Source organism: Chiloscyllium plagiosum, chromosome 4, assembly GCF_004010195.1.
Source record: "Chiloscyllium plagiosum isolate BGI_BamShark_2017 chromosome 4, ASM401019v2, whole genome shotgun sequence".
NCBI classification, from domain to species: domain Eukaryota; kingdom Metazoa; phylum Chordata; class Chondrichthyes; order Orectolobiformes; family Hemiscylliidae; genus Chiloscyllium; species Chiloscyllium plagiosum.
In genome coordinates, this window is record NC_057713.1 from 36617658 (window position 1) to 36640833 (window position 23176).

Sequence of the window (23176 nt, forward strand, 5' to 3'; positions counted from 1 at the left end):
GATACTCAAAAAATACAGTCCGCAGATTCCTCAAGAACAAACCATGACAAGCAGACCAATCACAGCCAGAAACCCTAACCACCTTACCATACATCAAAGAAGTTTCAGAAATGACAGCCAGACTACTAAGACCCCTCGGAAACCTAGTAGCACACAATCCCACCAACACTCTCAAACACAAACTAACAAACTTAAAAGACCCAGTACATCCCATGGACAAAACCAACGTCATCTACAAAATTCCATGCAAGAACTGCCACAAACACTACGTAGGACAAACAGGAAGAAAGTTAGCCACCAGGATACACGAACACCAGCTCACCACAAAAAGACACAACCCTCTCTCCCTCGTAGCCCTACACACGGATGAAAAAAACCACCATTTTGATTGGGACAACACATCTATCCTGGGACAGGCTAAGCAAAGACATGCCACATGCCAGAGAATTCCTAGAGGCCTGGCACTCCAACCACAACGCCATAAACAAACACATAGACATAGATGCCATCTATCAACCCCTCAAAAAATGAACAGGAAATGACATCACCACAAGCCCCAGGAACCCCAACCAGGAGAAAAATATATAAATAGAAAGCAGGAGACAACAGTTTCGCTTCACTTGGAGGTCGCCACTGATGTTGTTACCTAGCCAGTTATGAAACGTCTGGATATCAAACCTACAGTTCAGCGAGCAAACCTACACCCTAAACATAATAAAATGCTTAGAAAGATGGAAATTAAGAAGATTTCAGATGCAGAAGATCGCTTTGATGAGAAAGACCCTAGTCATGATAAAAGTCCAATTAGGAAATTTTAAAGTTTGTAGAAGCCATAACAAAATTTAAGGAAAATCTTTAGACTAATTACTTATGTCACTTAAAGAAGTAGCAAAACAAATGAATTGGCCAAAGGGGAACTGGACACTGCCTATGCAGAGCAGGTAACACTCATTAAGTGTACGATTTTTTTATTCACTCATAGGTCATGTGTGCCACTGGCTGGCCAGCATTTATTGCCTGTCCCTGGCTGCTCTTGAACTGAATGGCTTGCTATGAAATTTCAGAGGCCAATTCAATCAACCACATTGCTGTGTCTCAGGTCGCATGTAGGCCAGACCAGGTGGGGATGGCAGATTTCCTTCCCTAAAGGACATTAGTGACCCAGATGGGTTTTTCCCAACAATTGTCAATGGTTTTATGACCATCAGTAGATTCTTAATTCCAAATTTTTTAAAAATTGTGGCAGATTCAAATCCAGACCTCAGAACATTTAGATTAATAATCTAACAATAATACCACGAGGCCATTGCCTCTCCTGAATTACTTTCAGAAGAGGGTTCTATAGATTATGACACTGCAGAAAGGGTTAATCTGGGTGCACATGAAGAACATGGTCAAAAATTTAGAAATTTGAGGAAGTAGACTGGGCAAACCTCCAGTAAATTTGAAATGGTAAAGCAAGCTATTTTGACAGAGTGCTATATACATTATGAGTAAAGATCATGTATGAAGCACTCAGAGAAATTTTTCTGTTAGAAGTATCTAATAACTCATGGCTGTAGGTAATTAGAATCCAAGTTGAAGACCAGAGGGTTGCAATTTCTGATGATTATGAACTGATCCATAAAAGTAAACCATTTTTTCCAACCCCTATTAACCTAGGAAGATAGAAGATGGGAAAATGAAAGGAAGGCATGTGGCTGTGTGAAGAAGGGACATCTGAGAATTCCATGGGAAATCTTGCTCAAACAGGAAAGGACAGTACTGAGGGTGGAACTGAGAATCAAAGGCTGAAGTGTTTTCTTTGCACCAGAATAGGACACTTTCATTTAGCAGACAGGAAGCTCATGGGACTTGTTGGGTCTCTGATAAAGGAACTTGCACAGTACATACAACTTGTAACATTAATTACAACTATGAGACAAAGGTAAACATTGCTGTAACTGCAGGAGAGTTAACTAAGGTAGATGAGAAATAGAAACTTTTTTTTGAAAGATAGAGGTGCCTATTGAATATCTTTTTCCGGAGAAGGAGCTAGCTTTTCCAAAGTTTTAATAACTTGAATAGGCAGAGAGCACATGCCTATCATGCAAAATGCAATTAGCATGTACTTGGTGTCTGGAGCAGTGGTAAGTAGGAGTTACTCAGAAATTATCTGTGGATAGAGTTGACTTACTCCTAGGTAATAATTTGCCCAGACTGATAGGTATAGCTTTGCATATAATTACAGAAAGTTCCAGTGAGCTAAAAACAGATGGAATACTCACAGGAACAAGTTCCAGGTATCTCTCCCTTGTGTGCAGAGACCAGAGCAATGACTAAACAAACACATCTCAAGAGGTCAAAGTCATACCACAATCAGAGGTTAGAGTAGCCAAAAGCTTCTTCAAGGAGGAGGATAATTCATAAGAAGTATTTCGTAGGTGTTATTTAAATGAGGTCAAAAAACAGATCCAGATTGAATAAGTTAACTCAAACAACACGTATTGAAGCTGTGCTTAAAAGAACTCCAGAGTGTTATTGTGTTGGAAACAAATTCCTGATGACAATGTAGAGATTACGTCACACGTGTAAGGAATGGATCGTTGTTTGTCAAATACTGGTATAACCCAAATATTCGAATGAGATAGTGGGAGTAACATTTTAAATTATGCAGGAACATGAAAACCCAAGCCTTGATAAACAGATCCTTTGCTTGGCTATGACTTCTAAAGGGTGTACTGCAGTTCAGTAAAATATGCCATTTATGTTAGGTAGTGGGAAAACCTTAAAATACAATCAAACCAGCATCTTAAATACCCTCTATTTTTGAAAGAGCCATTCAGTTGTGTTAGTAAACTGGGTATGACTGCGATCAAAATCAAAAGTGGGACACCAATATATCCTTACAAATATAGACATGACTACTGTTATGGACCAGATCAAACCTCCTCAAAACATAAATAGTGGGCGGCACGGTGGCACAGTGGTTAGCACTGCTGCCTCACAGCGCCAGAGACCCGGGTTCAATTCCCGACTCAGGCGACTGACTGTGTGGAGTTTGCACGTTCTCCCTGTGTCTGCGTGGATTTCCTCCGGGTGCTCCGGTTTCCTTCCACAGTCACAAAGATGTGCGGGTCAGGTGAATTGGCCATGCTAAATTGCCCATAGTGTTAGGTTAAAGGGGTAAATGTAGGGGTATGGGTGGGTTGCGCTTCGGCGGGTCGGTGTGGACTTGTTGGGCCGAAGGGCCTGTTTCCACACTGTAAGTAATCTAATCTAATCTAATCTAAAAACTAAACAAACACATCTCAAGAGGTCAAAGTCATACCACAATCAGAGGTTAGAGTAGCCAAAAGCTTCTTCAAGGAGGAGGATAATTCATAAGAAGTATTTCGTAGGTGTTATTTAAATGAGGTCAAAAAACAGATCCAGATTGAATAAGTTAACTCAAACAACACGTATTGAAGCTGTGCTTAAAAGAACTCCAGAGTGTTATTGTGTTGGAAACAAATTCCTGATGACAATGTAGAGACTACGTCACACGTGTAAGGAATGGATCGTTGTTTGTCAAATACTGGTATAACCCAAATATTCGAATGAGATAGTGGGAGTAACATTTTAAATTATGCAGGAACATGAAAACCCAAGCCTTGATAAACAGATCCTTTGCTTGGCTATGACTTCTAAAGGGTGTACTGCAGTTCAGTAAAATATGCCATTTATGTTAGGTAGTGGGAAAACCTTAAAATACAATCAAACCAGCATCTTAAATACCCTCTATTTTTGAAAGAGCCATTCAGTTGTGTTAGTAAACTGGGTATGACTGCGATCAAAATCAAAAGTGGGACACCAATATATCCTTACAAATATAGACATGACTACTGTTATGGACCAGATCAAACCTCCTCAAAACATAAATAGTGGGCGGCACGGTGGCACAGTGGTTAGCACTGCTGCCTCACAGCGCCAGAGACCCGGGTTCAATTCCCGACTCAGGCGACTGACTGTGTGGAGTTTGCACGTTCTCCCTGTGTCTGCGTGGATTTCCTCCGGGAGCTCCAGTTTCCTTCCACAGTCACAAAGATGTGCGGGTCAGGTGAATTGGCCATGCTAAATTGTCCGTAGTGTTAGGTTAAAGGGGTATGGGTGGGTTGCGCTTCGGCGGGTCGGTGTGGACTTGTTGGGCCGAAGGGCCTGTTTCCACACTGTAAGTAATCTAATCTAATATTGCTAGACCCTCATCCATATTTTATTTAAAGGCAAGTATAACGCACTGCATTTCTGATGTGATTTGATTGGGCAAACTATTAAACTATAAGCAAAACATGCTTTATTCTTCCACCATAGTTAAAATACAAACAAAAAGGAATTGTCAAAATGTAACTTTATTGAAATATAAAATAATACATATTTTAACTATTACTTATCAACTGTGCCAATATAGCAGCATCCCTTAAACATACCCTTAGCAAAGGCAAATTCTGTAAAACATTGATTTTCCTCACTTGCTATCTCCTTCAGTCCAGGAGAAGGAACACAGACAGAATAAATCTAGCAGCAGAGGGAGCACTCAAGCTTTTGTAGCAGCAGAGACAGAGCTATATCTAGCAGCTTCAACTCCAAAACCCCAACTTCAACAATTCAAACCAAAACTAAAATCCTGGGTGTATGTGAGCCGCACTCCACCCACTCAGGCTTCTTTTGTCTGATAAAACAAAATCAAAGCTATTTACTCTGGAGCGAACACTCAGCACCAGGTTTACAACATATCTTTTCAAGAGAAACAATTAAAAATCACACTTAAAAGAAGTTCTGAGATTTACATATTAATGAACCGAAACCTGCAACGCATTCTAAAAGATGAAAGACTTAACATCAATCTAGGTTTGTTCAATTTATCATTTCAGTTGCATGACACTAATCTTTTGCTCTAAATTCTGTGTCTTATGATCCTACTTCACAACCACCTGATGAAGGAGCAGCGTTTGGAATCGTAGTGCTTCCAGATAAACCTGTTGGACTATAACCTGGTGTTATGTGATTTCTAACTTTGTACACCCCAGTCCAACACCGGCTGCTCCATATTAAGAGAGACAGGACAGAACAAATCCTTCTTAAAGTCACATATCGTCACACTACCCAATTTCCAAGTATGATTCTATTGCAGACAATTTCAAATAAAGCATTGGTGGCAAATTAATTCTTTTTCAATCATTGTAGACTATCAATTGAAATTCAGTCAGACCAAGTCTCCAACTTTGTGTCTCAGGTTTTCAGGACATAAGGAGTAATTTGAGCATTAAAAAGATAACACCATCAAACAACATTCATAAAACAAAGGGAACTTTTGAGAGATAGCTCAGAGTCTCAAAATAATGATATCTGCAGTCCCTGAGATGATGCAATCTTAACAATGGTTTAGGTAGGGAACTCCAAGGTAATGGTCCTTGCTGGTCTGTAGGCCCCCAACTATATATTGAATCAACTCAGTGAACATTAACATCATCAAATAACCTTTGGTGTTCTTTGGAGACTTGAACAGATAATCTTAATTGATGCTCCTTTGTAGGAGCTGAAAATGTGTTGCTGGAAAAGCACAGCAGGTCAGACAGCATCCAGGGAACAGGAGAATCGACGTTTCAGGCATAAGCCCTTCTTCAGGAATGCCCGAAACGTCGATTCTCCTATTTCCTTGATGCTGCCTGACCTGCTGCGCTTTTCCAGCAACACATTTTCAGCTCTGATCTCCAGCATCTGCAGACCTCACTTGCTCCATTGTAGGACTCAGTGATGTGTTTCTGTTTTATTCTAATCTCATCAGGAGGCCTCAGTTAAGGGTCATTGATCAATGGGCAAGATGCCACCTAGGTTGAAAGGAATAATGAAGCATTGTTCTTAACACTTGAGAATTTATAAACCATTTACAGGATTTAATATCATTCTTATAATGGTGTGATTCAAGGGGACATTTCACTGATTCCTGTTCTCTTTACTGTATTGAGGTACAGAAGCTGTTGCATAAAGGCATGGCCATAATGGACTTGGGGATCATCACAGGAGACACTTTGTAACTTACCTGCACTCTCGATAAAGTTGGTTGTGCCATTGCATGGCAGCATCTCACCTCCAGCATCCAACTCACTGAGGCAGCCACACTTGGTTCTACCTTTACCTGTCACAATGTATCCAGAGTATTTCCAGCAGTGACTTCCCTTCTCTTGCCAACTCTGTTAACTTGGGAATTTCTTGGTTTCTCCACTTCAGTTGCCCATTTACTGCTCATCAGTGAAACCAAACCCAGAAATGGAGTCAGTTCCCATATGTACTCTGACACTTCCCAGCTCAACCCGATCACCTCCCAGCCCCACCTTTCCCCTAAACTCTTCACTTGTATCATATCCAGCCCTGGGCATGGCTCAATATCAAGAGACTAAAACTAACCTTTTCAATTCTTGCCCTGATCCGCAACAGCCACCCTACCCTCACCTCTCAACAATTGCTTTGTGCTCCAGAACTGATGTCCGACTCTCTATTCATTCTATCATAAAGAACAATTAATCCCACTACCTCAATGCCCAAATGAACAAAACTCAAAATCCAGGTCATCCAGCTCAGGGGTCAGTTAGTTAGAGATAGACATACAACTTGGAGCTCTGACACTGTAGCTAGGCAATACTCAACCTCAATGGGTTGCTATTGAGCAGTTTACCTACCTCGAATCTACACTGTACCTGATCTGACAATATGTAATGGGGCTGTATAAAAGGAAATTTCCTCTGTATCTGAGCCGTACCATACCTACCTTGAGAATTACCTTGAGACAGTGTAAAGGGAGCCTGTGTTATACCTGAGCTGGATTTGATAACAGCAGGTGATCTTTGCCCTGACACGTATCTTGAAATGAGAACAAAACAATGTATCATTTTATGGTAATTAAACTGCAGCGACCTCCCAGGCTGACAGTGACTTTGAAAATATACACTGGTACAACTATTCTTGTCAGTTACACAGAACAGAACAACACTGGGCTGGATCCTTTCTTTGAAGTCAAAACACACTCTCGAGAATAGAAGCACTTTCATTCGAGAGGCCAAAGCACCGATATAAATCACATCCCCAGCATCTGGATGCAAATATGAGGGAAGGAAAGCGAGAAAGTTTTTGATTAACTTCACATGTCGAGAAACCTGGAGCCATGAGATCCAGTTACCCAGTGAACACCTCACAGTTGTCTGCAGGGAATGAGATGATCAGGAATTCAGATGCAAGTCAGCTCAGACTCACCTTCAGTAATGGAGCTTCTCTCAATCATCTGTTTTACAGTTCTCCCTTTCTCACTAATGTTTTGCAACATCACTTAAGGTACAATGCGATACTGACCTCATGGTTTTCATGTTGAACTAAAACCCTGAAATAGTGAATTCAAATACTACCAATGATGAAATGTGAATCAGTTATTTAATGAACTTATGCTTGATTTTCCCTTCAACTGGTCTTCTAAGCCAGGCATCACCTCAGTTTCACGTAGGAGAAAGGGAGGACTACAGATGCTGGGGATTAGAGTCAAGAGTGTGGTGCTGGAAAAGCTCAGCAGGTCAGGCAGCATCCGAGGAGCAGGAGAATCAACGTTGTGGGCAAAAGCCCTTCATCAGCCTTCCTAATGAAGGGCTTTTGCCCGAAACATAATTCTCCTGCTCCTTGGATGCTGCCTGACCTGCTGTGCTTTTCCAGCATCAACTCAGTTTCATGCTAACACTGAACGTTGTGGGCAAAAGCCCTTCATCAGCCTTCCTAATGAAGAGCTTTTGCCCGAAACATCAATTCTCCTGCTCCTTGGATGCTGCCTGACCTGCTGTGCTTTTCCAGCATCAACTCAGTTTCATGCTAACACTGATCCTGTATCCCAGCTTTCATCTTGTCCCTGAGTTCCACTTCCTTCTCCCTTGACTTCAATTCTCACTAAACAGATGATCATCAAACTTTTCTTCAGGACCCTGTGTCAACTAGCCAATATGGGCAACAATTCCCATTCCCAATCACTGATATCATTCACTTTTCATCCCTGTTGCCCATTGCACTCATGTTTAATTTCCTCTCCAAATCTTTGCTGTCACTCCTAATGTTTGAAGACCTTCAATAAGGCTTTGATCCTGTTAAAGCACTGAATTGGTCCTAATTGTAGTCACAAATGACTTACTAATGACTTTAACTGAGGTGCACTATTCCTTATCATTTTTTTGGAACATTCTGGAGCCTTTGACACAGTCAACAAACCAACCAACTGCCACATTGTGACCTCTGAATTTCACAATTATCTATCTTTGCCCTCTTGTCAAAATGATCTGAAAACTAGGTTCAAATTCCACATTTGTATTCTGATCGACTGCAAACTCTGCTCACCATTACCTTTGAACCTTTCCACTGTCTCTGTATTGTCAGAATTCTTGTCTGATGTTGAGTTCAAGAGCCAACCTGCCCTCCACCAATCATTGCAAATGCTAAGGTTGTTGTCTTCAACAGTCACTATAAATTCTACATTCCATGCTAACAATTTCTTCTCCACCTGCCCAGTGTCTCTAGCGAAGAAGACTGTTCACAACCTAAGGATCTAACTTGATTCAGAACTAAGTTCCAACTTTATATTCCCTTTTGGATGTAGGTTTGCTTGCTGAGCTAAAAGGTTCATTTCTAGACGTTTCATTACCTTAATAGGTAACACCTTCAGTAGACCTTGTGTAAAGCAATGCTGAAAATTTCTGCTTTCTATTTATAAGTTTGGGTTTCTTTGGGTTAGTGATGTCATTTCCTGTGGTGATGTTATTTCCTATGGTGAAATCACTTCTAGTTCCTTTTCTCAGGGGGTGGTTGATGGAGTCTAACTCGATGTGTTTGTTGATAGAGTTCCGGTTGGAATGCCATACTTCTAGGAATTCTCGTGCGTGTCTTTGTTTGGCTTGTCCTAGGTTGGATGTGTTGTCCCAGTTGAAGTAGTGTCCTTCCTCATCCGTATGTGTGGATACTAGTGAGAGAGGGTCGTGTCTTTTTGTGGCTAGTTGACGTTCATGTATCCTGGTGGCTAGTTTTCTGCCTGTTTGTCCAACTACTCAGACCCCTTGGTATCATGGTAGCCCACAAACCCACCAACACACTAAAACAGCAGCTAATGAACTTGAAAGACCCTATACAGACAATGAGCAAAACTAACATTTACAAAATCCCATACAAGGACTGTAACAATTACATTGGACAAGCAGGCAGAAAACTAGTCACCAGGATACATGAACACCAACTAGCCACAAAAAGACATGGCCCTCTCTCACTAGTATCCTCATATACGAATGAGGAAGGACACCACTTCGACTGGGACAACACATCCTAGGACAAGCCGAACAGAGACATGGCATTCCAACCGGAACTCTATCAACAAACACATTGAGTTAGACTCCATCTACACCCCCCCACAGAAAAGAAACAGGAAGTGACTTCACCACAGGAAATAATATCACCACAGAAAATGACATCACCAACCCAACCATATAAATAGAAAGCAGGAATTTTCAGCATTGCTTCGCACGAGGTCCACTGAAGATGTTACCTAGTAAGGTAACGAAACGTCTGGAAATGAACCTTTCAGCTCAGCGAGCAAACTTACATCCAAAACCTCCAAATCTTCTCAAAACTTTATATTCCTCCACCATGAGAACACTTACTTTCTTCTGCACGTATTACCAGCTTCGTCCTGCTCTATTTTCAGAGCACAGCAATTCAGGCAGCATCCGATGAGCAGCAAAATCGACATTTCGGAATTATGTTAAGTGGTGTGAAAAAAAGACATGAAACACTTGTGTAAAAAATCTAACTGGATCCCTAATATTCAACCTCCAGGGGAGACAGTCTGCCCTTGTTAGCCAATCTGGGCCTAAGACCATAAGATTTAGGAGCAGAAATTAGGCCATTCAGCCCATCGAGTCTGCTCCACCATTCAATCACAGCTAGTGAGTTTCTCAACCCCATACTCCCGCTTCCTCCTCCTAAGCCTTGATACCCAAGAACCTGTCTACCTCAGTCTTAAATATACTCAATGACCTGGTCTCCACAGCCTTCTGTGGCAGTGAATTCCATAGATTCACCACCCTCTGGCTGAAGAAGTTTCTCCCTATCTCCATTCTAAAAAGTCTTCCCTTTTCTGTTAGGCTGTACCCTCAGGTCCTGGGCTTAAAAGAAACTCCAGTCATATATGATGTGATCATTTCAATAGGTGCTCAGCAACTCAAAATGAAGAATAAACAGCCTTGCCGTTGCTCACATCTGAAGAACCTCTGGCTGTTCTGCATGTGAACCTGCAATATAACAGTAAGCTGATCAAATGGGAAGAATCTCACATGGTTCTCTTACCCCATTAATATTCCAGCAGATGCACTTTCATAGCTGATTTTCCTTCAGCCCGGGACCCCGTATTTATTTATTGCACTTGCGGTGTTCAGTTGAGGCAGCATTCAATGTACCTTCTAGTTGAACCATTGAGATACAAGTAACTTCACTTAAAGTAAAAGCAGTTGTGCTCAGCGATCTATCTGGGAAATGTTGAACTTGTTCTAGGACTCAGACCAGTCGCAGTTCAGACATCCATCCTGACCACTTCGATTAAAAACAGATTAAATTTGAATGCTACTTAGCATTAATGTTTCCCAAGTTGTCAGTGAGTAAAGCATGCAGACCGTAATGCTCATTTACACACAGGAATAGGCCATTTAGCCCTTCATGCCTGTTGTACTAGTCAATGAAATCATGGCATATCTGTACCTTACTCTCATACCTGCCTTTACTCTGTATCCCTTGATAATTGCATTGAATCAAATTAGTCTCGATCTTGAAAATGTAATCTGTTATACAGACACTTAAAAAGTTTGTTTATGGGAAATAATCATGACTAGAAAAGGCCATAATATTGTCCATCCCTCAAGGAGATGGTACAGGGTGTGGTGTAGGAGCTCCAGATGTTGACTAAAACTTGTGAAAATGTACTTTGTGAATGGTGTTGCTAAATGACCTGGCTCCAAAATGAAACCTCTGCTAGTTGTTCTGGATTACTGCAGAGGAAATGATTTATCTCTATCAGCTCTGGTGAATCTATATAGAACTTCCTCCTGGGCCAACATAAGCTTCCTGAAGTGTGGTATGCCAGAGGACACTAACCAACCTATGGGCGGCACGGTGGCACAGTGGTTAGCACTGCTGCCTCACAGCGCCTGGTGAATCTATATAGAACTTCCTCCTGGGCCAACATAAGCTTCCTGAAGTGTGGTATGCCAGAGGACACTAACCAACCTCTCTATAAATCAGAGATCATTTATTCCGCTTTGATCCCAGTCAGAGGTTCACTCTCTTCGTTCACATATGAACTGCCCAGTTGAGTGAGAGTATTCAGTGCACATTAGACAGGACCAAAAGAAAAATGCAATGTTCAAGTGCTCCAGCCACTCCAGCACCCTGCTAGCTCTCCAAACCTAGCAGTAAATGCATTCCATACAAAGCAACTGTCAATACCATTCAGAAGGTCACAGCCTTTCACTTTTGACCTCTGCAAATCTGAGCTCATTGAAGCTCTGCTTACACAGAGTATCACATTCTCCTTCAAAATTGCTTTGATCTCAATTAAAGCCATCTTTTGTGTGCAGTTAATGATGGATGGGGACAAGTAGTACAGCAGTAAAAGTAGCTGAAAACTCAGCAGGAGCAATGCTAAACTCGGGTAAGCCATTTATAGATGCAGAGTGATTCTACTGCTCCCCCACCCAACATCTTCCACATTTATACCAGCACAGACCAGACAATGACGCACTCCACAAGCAAATACATCATGATGACAAAGAATGGACAGTTGTGTGGAAGCTGGTGCCTGTGGAATCCCCTCTGAGAGAGGAGACCCAATGGCGGGGGCGAGGGGCAGAAGAAACTTTACACTTCGGGTTCTATGACTTTATCTAAGACTCTATGACTTCCTATTCCATGAAAATAAAGGATATCAGCAGATTACTTAACATACAAGAAAATTAAACCACAGGCAAACTGGAGGAAGTGAAACTTAATATTTCAAAATGTTTATTTGGAATAACAAGATTATTTTAAAGAATATAAAATTTCTTTGTCAAACACAATTGAGTAATGACAAGAAGATGAAGATTAAAATGGTCTGCAACAACTCCAATGCAGAAACCCCCGACTTCATCTCTTCCTGCTCAGGAGAAAGTTCCAGAAAACAGCATCAGCCAAAGCAAGCTGACAATTCCTCAGTTTCCAAAATTCCAGATGTTTATCATTTACACTTGATCAATAAAAAGTACACTGATACATACAAAGATAATGATTTGCCTTAAATTGGCATTAAAGACAATAAATCATTGGTAATACTTTGTAATGTTGTACATAGGTTGATAATTTAGTTAACATTGCAGTCATTGTAATTTTCTGTGCCTTAACATTCCTTTTTAAAAAAAGTGACTGATTTGTCCACTTGAGGGCACAAAACTCAATGCCGACCACTGTAAAGCTTTTATTTTGGTCACAGGAAAAGCATCAAACGCAGGGAAAAAGCATCCATTACACTCCATTCTCAAATCTAACAATAGCACAGGCACCACTCTCAAACAATGCTCCCAAAATCTCCGCCAGGTGAATGTCAACCAAGGATCGCAAGTTCTACTGCTTGCTGCCTTCTGCTCAATTGTCTTTGGAAATTGGAAAGTATTTGTTGTGTTTCTCATTCCACCTTAAGTAGGTTGCCCCATCGTTGTATTAGTTCTGGTCTGTGGTCAGTTATGCTGTTTTCACACTAGAACCTGGATTGAGACTTGCAAAATCATGTCATGCAATACTAAGGAAAAGTGCACTGACTGCAGGCAGTTTTCAAATTGGGTTTTGCAGAGACTAACACTTTACAAAAGTCTGCCATTCCCAAGGTAAAACATGCCCATGCCCCCAGTAAGTTACATTTTCAAAATTAGTGCCTCATAAGTCAGTTTTTGGTTGATTTCTTTTGGCCTTGGAACATAGTTCTCCAAAGCCACCAATCCCCTATCCACCCAAATAACCATATATTGTGTGGGAGACTATCTGAATCTTTGCAAAATATTACAATTCAAGGATCACAGTCAAGATTCTATTAATGTATAGTTCTCAAACATGTGACTTCAGACCATGTATGGATGGGGCAAATTACTTTGCAGATCACCTACTAGCCCACTTGCTTTCATGCACTATTGCAAAACAAGTCAAAATTATAAAACAGGGTGTTGTTGCATGAAAAGCAGTTGATTCCAAGCTGGAGTGTTTCAGCCTCAGTCCTGGGATTCATGGTCAGCCACTTCTTCCTCCTCAATTTCTGCTCTGCAGTGATGAAAATCTGATTACGTATTTGTACAATGCAACAGCATTGCGAACACTGCTTGTTAAATGACAAAATTGTGATGGCTCAGATCTATGATAATGGATGCTATGCAAGTCAAAGCCAAAACCAGTCTGGTTGTGATACGTCATGGCAATGGTGGGGATAGGATTTCTGGCCTGTTGCCTGCCCTCAGTCATGCCAATATCTCTCAGTGACTTACGTCTTGAACCAGGTTACAGAAGGCCTGGAGAAAGCCCGTGGACCACTACAAAACCATTGAACTTATAGATACTCCAATGGAGGACAGCAAGGGACTGAACATTGCTGATTTTCTCCCCCTCCCCTTTAGAATATAGGTAGTGTTGATCACAAACTTAGCAACTTTCCAGCTTTAATGCAGCATTGACCCGTGACTCCTGATTGGTGTCACATTGTCACATCCAGCAAGGTCATGGTCATTTTAAGTGGAGTTGCATATCCAAAAACTGAGAAGCTCATATGTAACACAAAAGTTCAGCTACTTTTGCAGCCAGGCTTACTGTTTAGTCAGGCATTTTTTAAAATCTGTAACTGTTTTGCAGGGAATGACAGCAATAAGCAGTTATTTTGAGTGTAAAGCACCCAAAATACACATGCCTGGTTTAGGAGTCAATAAAAAAATCAGCTAAAACACCTCAAATACACATGGAGTGTGACCTGGACTGTAGATTAACTGGATATCCAACCCAGAGGTCTAGAAAATGACATTAACTATCTGAATCCACTTTGGTGCCAAGAACGACGAATTCCTCCCTCTTGTTGTGGAAAAAGGAGGTAGCTTTTGCTTACTGTCCAGTAGCACCCACCCATCCTTCAGTGGGAAATGTCCACAACAGTCTTTGTTCATCTGAGAAAATTGACTCAAGTCTGATGCCGTTTCAAGCTGAAGAGTTCACTGACAAAGAGGTGGACAAAGAGGTCACTGAAGTGAGGTAGTGGAGAGAAGACAATAAAAAGGGATTTATTTAATTTTAAAACTTGTTAATCACAGGAGCAGAGCTTTGTTAGCATTTAATGCCCATTCCCAATTAACCTTCAGAAGGTGGTGGTGAATTACCTTTTTGAATAGAAGAGTGGCTCACTAACCACTGCACAGGATCAGGAATCATGCAGATGGGTGTAGGTCTGAAAACACATTGACAGAGGGGCACAAAGATGTCAAGATTCCTTTCCCATCATGCATTAATGAACCAGACAGGATCCTACAGTAATCTGCTGGTTTCACAGTCACCACTTTCATTACTGATCAATTCATTGAATTTAAACTCCGAAGCTGAAATGGTGGCATTTGATCTCATGCCTCTAGATATTTGGCAAGAGCTCAGAGTACAATAACATTACCAAGACCCTGGCTTACCCCAACTAGAGAAGACTGTCAGCACCTTACAGAAAGACGAGGAATTGAGCAAAAAGAAACCAGTAAAATGGAGCAGACTGCTCTGCCCATGCAGATCATGCATAGGATACTGTAAAATGAAACAAATAAAAACTCACATCTCAAAACATTCTAAGATGCGGGCCAATGGCAAGACTTCATCCACAGTTTCACAAATTCCGTTCCAATTCCCACACAGCCAAACTGATTGTCTCACCATTTTGTCCTAGCTAAAGTCAAGAGGTTTTCTCTTTGAAAAAGTTGAAGAGACTCAGCACATTTTGAGTCTGGTGTGACCCCCTTTCTGCTGAGACAAAAATCTTCAACACGTGACGGCTGAGGGTGGGTGCTGCTCTTTGTGTCACACTAGAGAGGTTACCGCTGACTCAGATTTTAGACACTCCACGATGTCCTCCCTCTCCACCCTCCTCAATGCTTTGCAGAGTACATCCAAGTTGCCATTGTCCCTCATCGACCAATCAGACAGCAATGTGTGAGCTGGGTCCTCTCCACGGCCAATGGTGGCCACCCGTTCCTCATCATAGCCCAGATGACATGCCAGGCTGCGCCAGTCAGCTCGGCTGTCATCCTGACTCTCCAGCAGCTGTTCAACCTCTTGCCGTTTCTGTAGTGGGAGCTTGCTGTACACAGACGGGTCAGCACAAACAACTGACGGGAGAAGGGGGAGAAAAAGAAAAGCAAACCTGGTTAGGCAGCTAGTTGTTGATGCAGGAACCACAATTCAGTGTCAACATCTGACATCGCATTGATGAGACAAAAACAGGATCCCTACAATTGAATAAAACAAGTAACTGCAGACGCTGGAGATCTGAAACAAGAACAAATTTCGGGAAAAACTCAGCAAAACTGGCAGCATCTATAGAGAGAAAACACAGTAAACATTTAGAGTCCAGTGACTTCTGAGGAGTCGTCACCGGACTTAACATTAACTCTGTCTTCTCTCCAAGGATGCTGCCAGAGCTGAGTTTTGTCAGCCATTTTAGGTTTTTTGTCCCAGACTTGATTACAGGCAAGAATCTAAATCAAGGGATTTAGGTATTTATAGGGAAAAGATCAGCAGGTATCCAGGAGGTTGCAGCTAACTTGTGGCATCTTGCGTGGTCATAAGTAAAAAGGGGGACATCTTCCTTGAAAGCAGAACCCAATCAGAGAGAGGGCGAGTTTATGAAACAAGGCCACTCCACTATTTTGACCCTTTTTCCATACATCTCAACCTGAAATCTTCAGTCATGGAAACTGGGAAAGTGCCCTTCTCTTGGCTCCCACCAATGGCTCAAACTACTCCAGGATTAAAACGTTCGATCTAACTCCCTATCTTTCTTATTAAATATGGGAACAGTCGAGATTGGCTATGAGGCACACACAGACTTCAATAAGCAGCTCATGCACTGAGGGATTTTCACAGCACAGTCAATGTCAGTCACTGCCAGAGCTGTTGTACCTTTACTGAGCTGTGGCTCATGGAGGCTGTGGGTGTCGACAAACACTCCGCTGTCACCGTGCAGCTTCTCACCTTCAGGTCCCGTGTCAAGCTCACCAGCTCGAGCTTTCGCAAGCTGCTTCTTCTGCTCACACGTGTTCCAGCTGTAGGCAGAGAACAAGAGAGAGGGGGAGAGAGAGAGAGAGACAGAAGTGTAAGAGTCAGGAAACTGATATTAATGCAGACAGAGGCTAAGAGTGGGGAAATTGCAAGCAAAAATAAGAGAAAGGGGTTATTGCAAGCAAGAGTGAGAAAGTGAGGAAGAGAGAGGAATGGAACAAAGGAGGTGAGTGATAAATGATGAGGAAGAGTGAGAGCGCAGAAGAATTGAAAGAAAGAGAAGAGGAAAAATAGTTCAATTGAAGGAGCAAGTGTGGAGGCTGAAGCAATGTCAAAACTGAGAGATAAATCAACAAGTGAGAATCTTGGAAAGAGGAGATGGATTTGGCTCATGAAGGGGGGCAGCACATGAGAATAATACGGGCAGTGGGACAAGGCCTGTAATCAGGCTCATCCACCAAACAGCAGACGCACAAAGTCATCAAACTACATTAGTTAATTAGACATCACTTCTTCCGTCACCTTCACTTCCATTCCCCTCCTCCACCAATTCATCACTTTCCTCTTCTTCCCTGCCAACCAAGTAATTTAGGATAGACCAGGAATCAAACCCCAGGCCTTTGGAAGCTCAATCTTATACTCAGTGGTGACGTCCCTTCCTTTACAGAGGTGGAGGGACACACAAAACAAAAACAAAATATGAAGAGCAATTTGCCCTTTCCTGAAATCAAATCGTAATCTCAAGTTAATCAGCTATAAAATTCACCATTTCACAGTGACGTAGATCACAAGTCCCATGATGACTGCTGCAAGGATGGAAAAGTAAACGGGAATGATGTTCTTTCCCGTATCATGAGCCGTGAAGTTGACCGTGCCAGATGCAGGTTCCACAGGATTTACAAACTTGGCATCATCTCTCACTGGCTCCACCTGTGGCCTCAGCAGCGATGAGTTTTTGCCTAAATGGGCAGGAGGAGGGAATGAAAACTACATTTTAGATCCACTCTGTAATAAAGTCACTGCAGGCAATTCTAAGTTTAAGAAATGGAGAGCTGAAAATCAAAACAATCGGTGCTGGAACTGAAAAAAATATAAGCAGCATTTTGGATGGAAGAAATACTGTGATTATAGGCTATGATCAGAAAACCATATACATATGATGACAGTCTAAATGTATTCAGGAGAGTGTTTTATACTGACATGTCGATGGTCTTATTAGGAATGGCTCAGTTCTGGAACTAATTCTGGGGAATGAAGCCAGACAGGTGTTCGGGCTGGTGACGGCAACCACAGCATTGCACATTTTCAAGTTTGTTACAGAAAAGGGAAAAGACGGTCTACAAATAAAAGTGGTTTTGGATGTTTTTGGGGGGGTGGGGGGGCAATCTAATTAAAGTAAGGCAGGATGTGGCCAAAGTGTACTGGGAATAGCTAGGTGTGACGTAGTCGTCTCTGTGTGCAAATTGGAACTGGCAAGAGCACAGGCCCAACACACTCCCTTTAGGGTAAAATGCAGGAACGACAAGCCCAGAGAGAGCATGGATTTCCAGGACTATTCAGTACTGGACAAGAAAGGAAAGAGAGAGGCTCCTAGACAAGTGCAAAGGGAATAAAACAATGGGAGTCCTGGTGGAGTACAGTAAGTGCAAGGGAAACCTAAAGCAATTAGGAGAGCAAAGAGTTTCATGAAAAACATTGATGGGTAAAATTAGGGAGAATCCAAAGGCAATATATAAATAGGGGGAAAGATGGTCTGAACAAATTATCATAGCGAGTGAAGAGGCATTGGAGGTTTCCGTGGGCTTGAAAAGTGGAAACAAATCTTTTCAGTTTTATCCCAGCCTGCTGTGAGAGGAAATTATAAGGGCTCTGACCCAAATTTTTAATTCCCCTCTGGGCACAGAGAAGGTGCCAGAGGACTGAAGGACAGCTAATGTGGTTTCACCTTTCAAGAAGAGTGGTAGGGATAAACCAGGAAATTACAGATCAGACCAGGGAGCCTCCTAACAGGAACAGGGAAATTAGTGAAGAAAATCCTGAAGGAGAGAATTAGTCTCCACTTGGAGAGATATATTTTGGTCAGGGATAGTCTGCATGGCTTTCTCAGAGGGAGGCCATGCCTAATAAATGTAATTGATTTTTTTCCAAGGAAGTGGCAGATGTGTAGATGAGGCTAGTGCAGGTGATGCAGTTTGTATGGATTTCAGCAAAACCTTTAACAAGGTTCCTGTTGAAAGACTGACAAAGTAGGCAGAAGCACATGGGATCCAGGGTAACTTGGAAAATTGGATCCAAATTGGCTTAGTGGTAGGAGACAGCAGGTCATGATAGGAAGCTGTTTGCTTGATCAAAGACCAGTGTCTGGGGACATACCACATGGATCAGTGCTGGGTGCTTTATTGTTTGTGATACACAAATGATACAGAAGAAAATGTGGATGAATTGATAAATACGTTTTACAGATGACAAGAAGATTGGCTGGGTGAGGAAGCTCTTAGGCTACAGGAGAATATAAAAGGATTGGCGAAACAGGCCGATACTTGTCAGATGGAATTTAACCCTGTTAAGTGTGAGGTGATGCACTTTGGAAGAAGTAACAAGACAAGGGCATACTCCTCAATAAATGGCAGGACAGTAGGAAGCTCAGAGGAACAGAGGGATCTTGGGATGATTGTCCATACCCCTGAAAGCAACAGAGCAGATTAATAGAGTAGTTAAGACATACAGGACTCTTGATTTTATCAGTCATGGCTTAGATTACAAGAGTTGGGAGATTATGTTGGAGCTGTAAAAACAAACACTTTGGTTAGGCCATAGCTGGAGTGCTGTGTGTAGTTCTGGTCACTGCAGGATAAAAGATGTGATTGCGCTTGAGGGAGTGCAGAGGAGATTCACCAGGATGTTGTCTGGGATGGAGCGGTTTAGCTATGAAGACAGGCTGGATAAGCTCGGGTTGTTTTCTTTAGAGCAGAGAAGGCTGAGGGGGGACCTGATTGAGGTGATTAAGATTACATGGGCATTGACACGGTGGCCAGAAAGCAACTGTTCCCCTTAAAGTATTAATAGGATTAGGGTTAGAGAGCATAATTGTAAAGTGAAGGGCAGGAGTTTTAGAAGGGATTTCTAAGATTTTATAGGGATTCGAGGAAAAATTCTTTTCACCCAAACAACAGCAGAATCTGAAATGCACTGACTGGGAGGGTCGCTATGGCAGGAAATTACAACTTATAAATAGTACTTGGATGGAGAGTAGTTGGAACATTCAAGGCTATGGGCCAAATACTGAAAAGTAGGACGACTGCAAATTAATTTTGTTGGTGAAGGCACAATGGGCCAAAGGGCCTCTTCTGTACTGTCTGATTCTATAAGATATAGATTCTTGGCTACAAGTTTCCTCAATTTTCCCTTGCCTCTCTACAACTGAGTGGATGTAGAGGTGTTGGCTGGATATAGAAATTCTCATTTTTAGTAAGATCATAGTGTAGTTCTTCCCAGAGGGAGTACAGCCCAGAAGGGGTTATGGATTGAAACAGACAAGGTGTCAATCAGAATTCAAACAGCAGGCCTTACTCAGGCAGACTGTGTCAGAGGTCCTTTGGCACTCTTGCAGCACAAACTCATCTTTGTCGCAAACCCGACATGGCGCACACGGTTGGGAGTTGCTTGCTTTCTCAGAGGAGCCTTCAGGGCACAGCTCACACTTGACATTTTTGTCCCTGCGGCATTTCTCCAGCATCTGAAAGCCCTGGGAACAGCTCCTGCTACCAGGCTGCAAGTAGTATCCTTCCATGCACTGACACTGGATGTCAAACGTGGCAGTACACAGGGACACAACCTCCATCTTATCGGGGCAGCTTGAGCACGGCTGGCAGTGAGAGAAGCTGGCACTGGGTGAGAAAGTCACACCTGCAATTCAACAAAGCAAGGAAATGGAATTAGTGTAATCCAGGAGCATTCCTAGCTTTAACTCTGAACCCCTCTCCTACCAACCCATGCAGTTAGTAAATAGAAAAGCATTTGTAGTTTTCACAATGCCCCAAAGCCACTGAAGTACTTCGCAGCCAGTGAAATACCTTTGTGTGTACTCATTACTGTAATGTCGGGAAATCTGACACCAAAAATGTGCACAGCAAAATCTTAAACTATCATCAATACACAATGATGGGATAATCTGACATTAATAGAAAAGTAACATATGTTCAGGAGCTTGGGAAGTCTCATCTGCTCTTCTTTGGAATAATGCCACTTTATTGGCTGGTCCTGGGTAGGGGGGGCCTCATCCAAACGAGCGCACCTCCAACAGAGCAACACAATCTCAAAACGTCAACACAGGTTTTACTCTTTACTCATTCATGGGGTGACAGCTTCACTGGCTAGGCCAGCATCGATCGCCCATGCCGAAGAGTCAATCACATTGCTGTGGGCCTGGAGCCATATGACGGCCAAATTCTACCTGGGTGGCAGATTGATTTCCCTAAAGATCATTGAACCAGAAGGATTTTTTTCCAGAAAACACAACAAGTGCTCACTGGTTTCTTGATGAACTTATTGCTAAAACTAGATTCATTAACAGAATTTAAGTTCCACTAAATGCTGTAGAAGGATTAGAACCCTGCCCAAAAGCATTAGCGTAGGCCGTTGAACTACACTCAAGTGACTTTATCATTGTACCATCACCTCCCCACAAAATCATTAAGGACAGCAGACAGGTTGAAAGAGCAGTTGAAAAAAACAAAAAATCACACTGTATCCTGGCTTTATTAATAGAGGCATAGCGTTCAAAAGCAAGAAGATTGTTAAGAAACTGGTTTGGCCTCAGCTGTAGTAGTGCGTCCAGTTCTGGTCACTGCATCTCAGGAAGGATAGGAGAAAGTTAAGAAGTAATTTCTAAGACTAGTTCCATTAGGAATTGTGCTTCTGACAAGAAATTATTGAAAATTTGTAACTATTTCCCTTGGAGAAGAGAGCTGCAAGGAGATCAGATTATCAGGCTTCTGGACAGAGTAAACAGGGGAAAAATGCTCCCACTCACAAAGGATTGAAAACAATGGGCACGGATTTGAAGTAATTGCTAAAGGAAGGTTTAAAAAAAACATAGTAGGTGATTAGGGTCCAGCACGTACTGTCTGAGAGCATGGTGGTGGCTATTCAGAAGAGTAATCAAAAGACAATTAAATGCTAATTGAAAAGGTGCAATGTTCAGGTGGGGAGAAGACAAGAATGGCACTAAGTGAAATGCTCTTTTGGAAAGCTGGCCTTTATCTAGGTAGAACAATTCTGTGATTGAGAACTAAAGCATACATGGTAATTTCGAAACAAGACGAGTGCAAGGAACAATACACACAGCTAATGAAAAGGGAAAAATGGTGAAGCAGAGAGGTAAAAATAGACAACATTATCTCAAGAGGTTACAGACTGACTGCAGACACTTACCATCCTCACAAGGCTGACATTGAGTATTAGTGATGTTACACTCTTTAATGATACCATGACCTACAGGGCAGAAGTCACAGCAGTCACCCTGCAATGTAAATTGTCCACTAGGGCAGGAGTCATCCGCCAGCACCTAGAGGATCAAGGAAAGAAGGTTAAACAAGATAGACCAGTAAGGGCAAGGACAGCTTCTTCCTCCTTAGCATGTCCAATGTACATCATAATTACTGATCTACACTCAAAAAGGAGCCTTTCTTCATTTGACAGTCTCAGTGAGTATGCTAGGCAGGGGGCTAATACCTATTCTTTAGGATATCACGGTGGCCATGTTCAATTGAATCCTAGATTCAGGCAATGAAGAACCAGCACAAATTCCAATGATCTAGTAGGAGGTATCTAATGGGCAAGTTACATGAACATTGAGTAGAGAACTAAACATTCCCTGTGGCTAAACATCTTGCTCACACAAAGAATGGCCACAGTGGCAAGATGCCACAGTGAGACACAAATGAAAAGGGGGAGTGGCAGTTGGGGTCCGATCTATATCCACCTACCTACTACTGCACTGGAGTTCCACCAGGAACAGGGTTGGGTAAGTGGGATACTGATGCAGCACAAATTTGAAAATGGACAGAGGAATAAGAAGTGACAAGAGAAGAACTGTGTTCTCATTCATTGATAGTCATGAAAGTTTGATTTGTGGACCTCTTATTAAAGCTCCTTCTATTGTCTCTTTGCTGTACAGGAAAACAATGTGGGACAATTAGAAACATTTACACCAGCGCTCAGAATGCAGAAAGAATATCTTCCACTAAAAACAGGGAACAAATTGAAGACTAGTGAAACTTCTGAAGCAAATATAAAGAGGGAAACAATTACAGGTAAGGAACAGAGGCATACTTCAGGTTCATAAGCAAACAGAGGAGTGGAGGATTAAAAAAAAATACAAAAAAGAAATTAGGAGGGCTAAAAGGAACTAAAATTATATCAAAATGTATTAAAAATGACATTTTACAAGCACATCACAAAGAAAAGTAGGACATCCGTGTAGAAAAATGGCAATGAAGAAATAAACAAATAGGGTCACATAACTCAAGAAAAATTAAATAATCATTTCACTTTGGTATTCACCAGAATAAACAGAACAGGTTATAAAGACACTAGTTTAGGTGGTGTATAATGTCAAGTGTGCATTTTAATGTAAAAGCAATGTATTGAATAAACTAAAACTCAAAAGAGATGATAAATCCTTTGGACTGGATGGATGTATTTGTATTAAAATAATCTAGAAGAGATGGCAGAGACATATTACTCAATAGTTTTTTTTTAAAAATGCATAATCCAGGTGTACTTGACTAACAATTTAAATACAAAAAAGAAATTAGGAGGGCTAAAAGGA

The 23176-nt window shown here is 41.8% G+C and overlaps 1 protein-coding gene across 2 annotated transcripts in view; it reads right to left on the bottom strand.

Moving 5' to 3' along the window:
- Nucleotides 1-11907: 11907 nt before the first annotated feature.
- nradd (neurotrophin receptor associated death domain) overlaps nt 11908-23176 on the bottom strand; it is a 32795-nt gene continuing 21526 nt past the window's right edge. Inside the window, exons 3-7 of one of the 2 annotated variants that reach the window (XM_043687977.1) lie at nt 21778-21910; nt 19915-20250; nt 17111-17303; nt 16318-16388; nt 11908-15452 (exon numbers count right to left, since the gene is read on the bottom strand). In XM_043687977.1, the coding sequence (XP_043543912.1) occupies nt 15145-15452; nt 16318-16388; nt 17111-17303; nt 19915-20250; nt 21778-21910 (1041 nt within the window). In that variant the 3' untranslated portion in view covers nt 11908-15144. Of the gene's footprint in view, nt 15453-16245; nt 16389-17110; nt 17304-19914; nt 20251-21777; nt 21911-23176 lie in introns of both variants that reach the window. The other variant, XM_043687976.1, reaches the window with a different exon arrangement.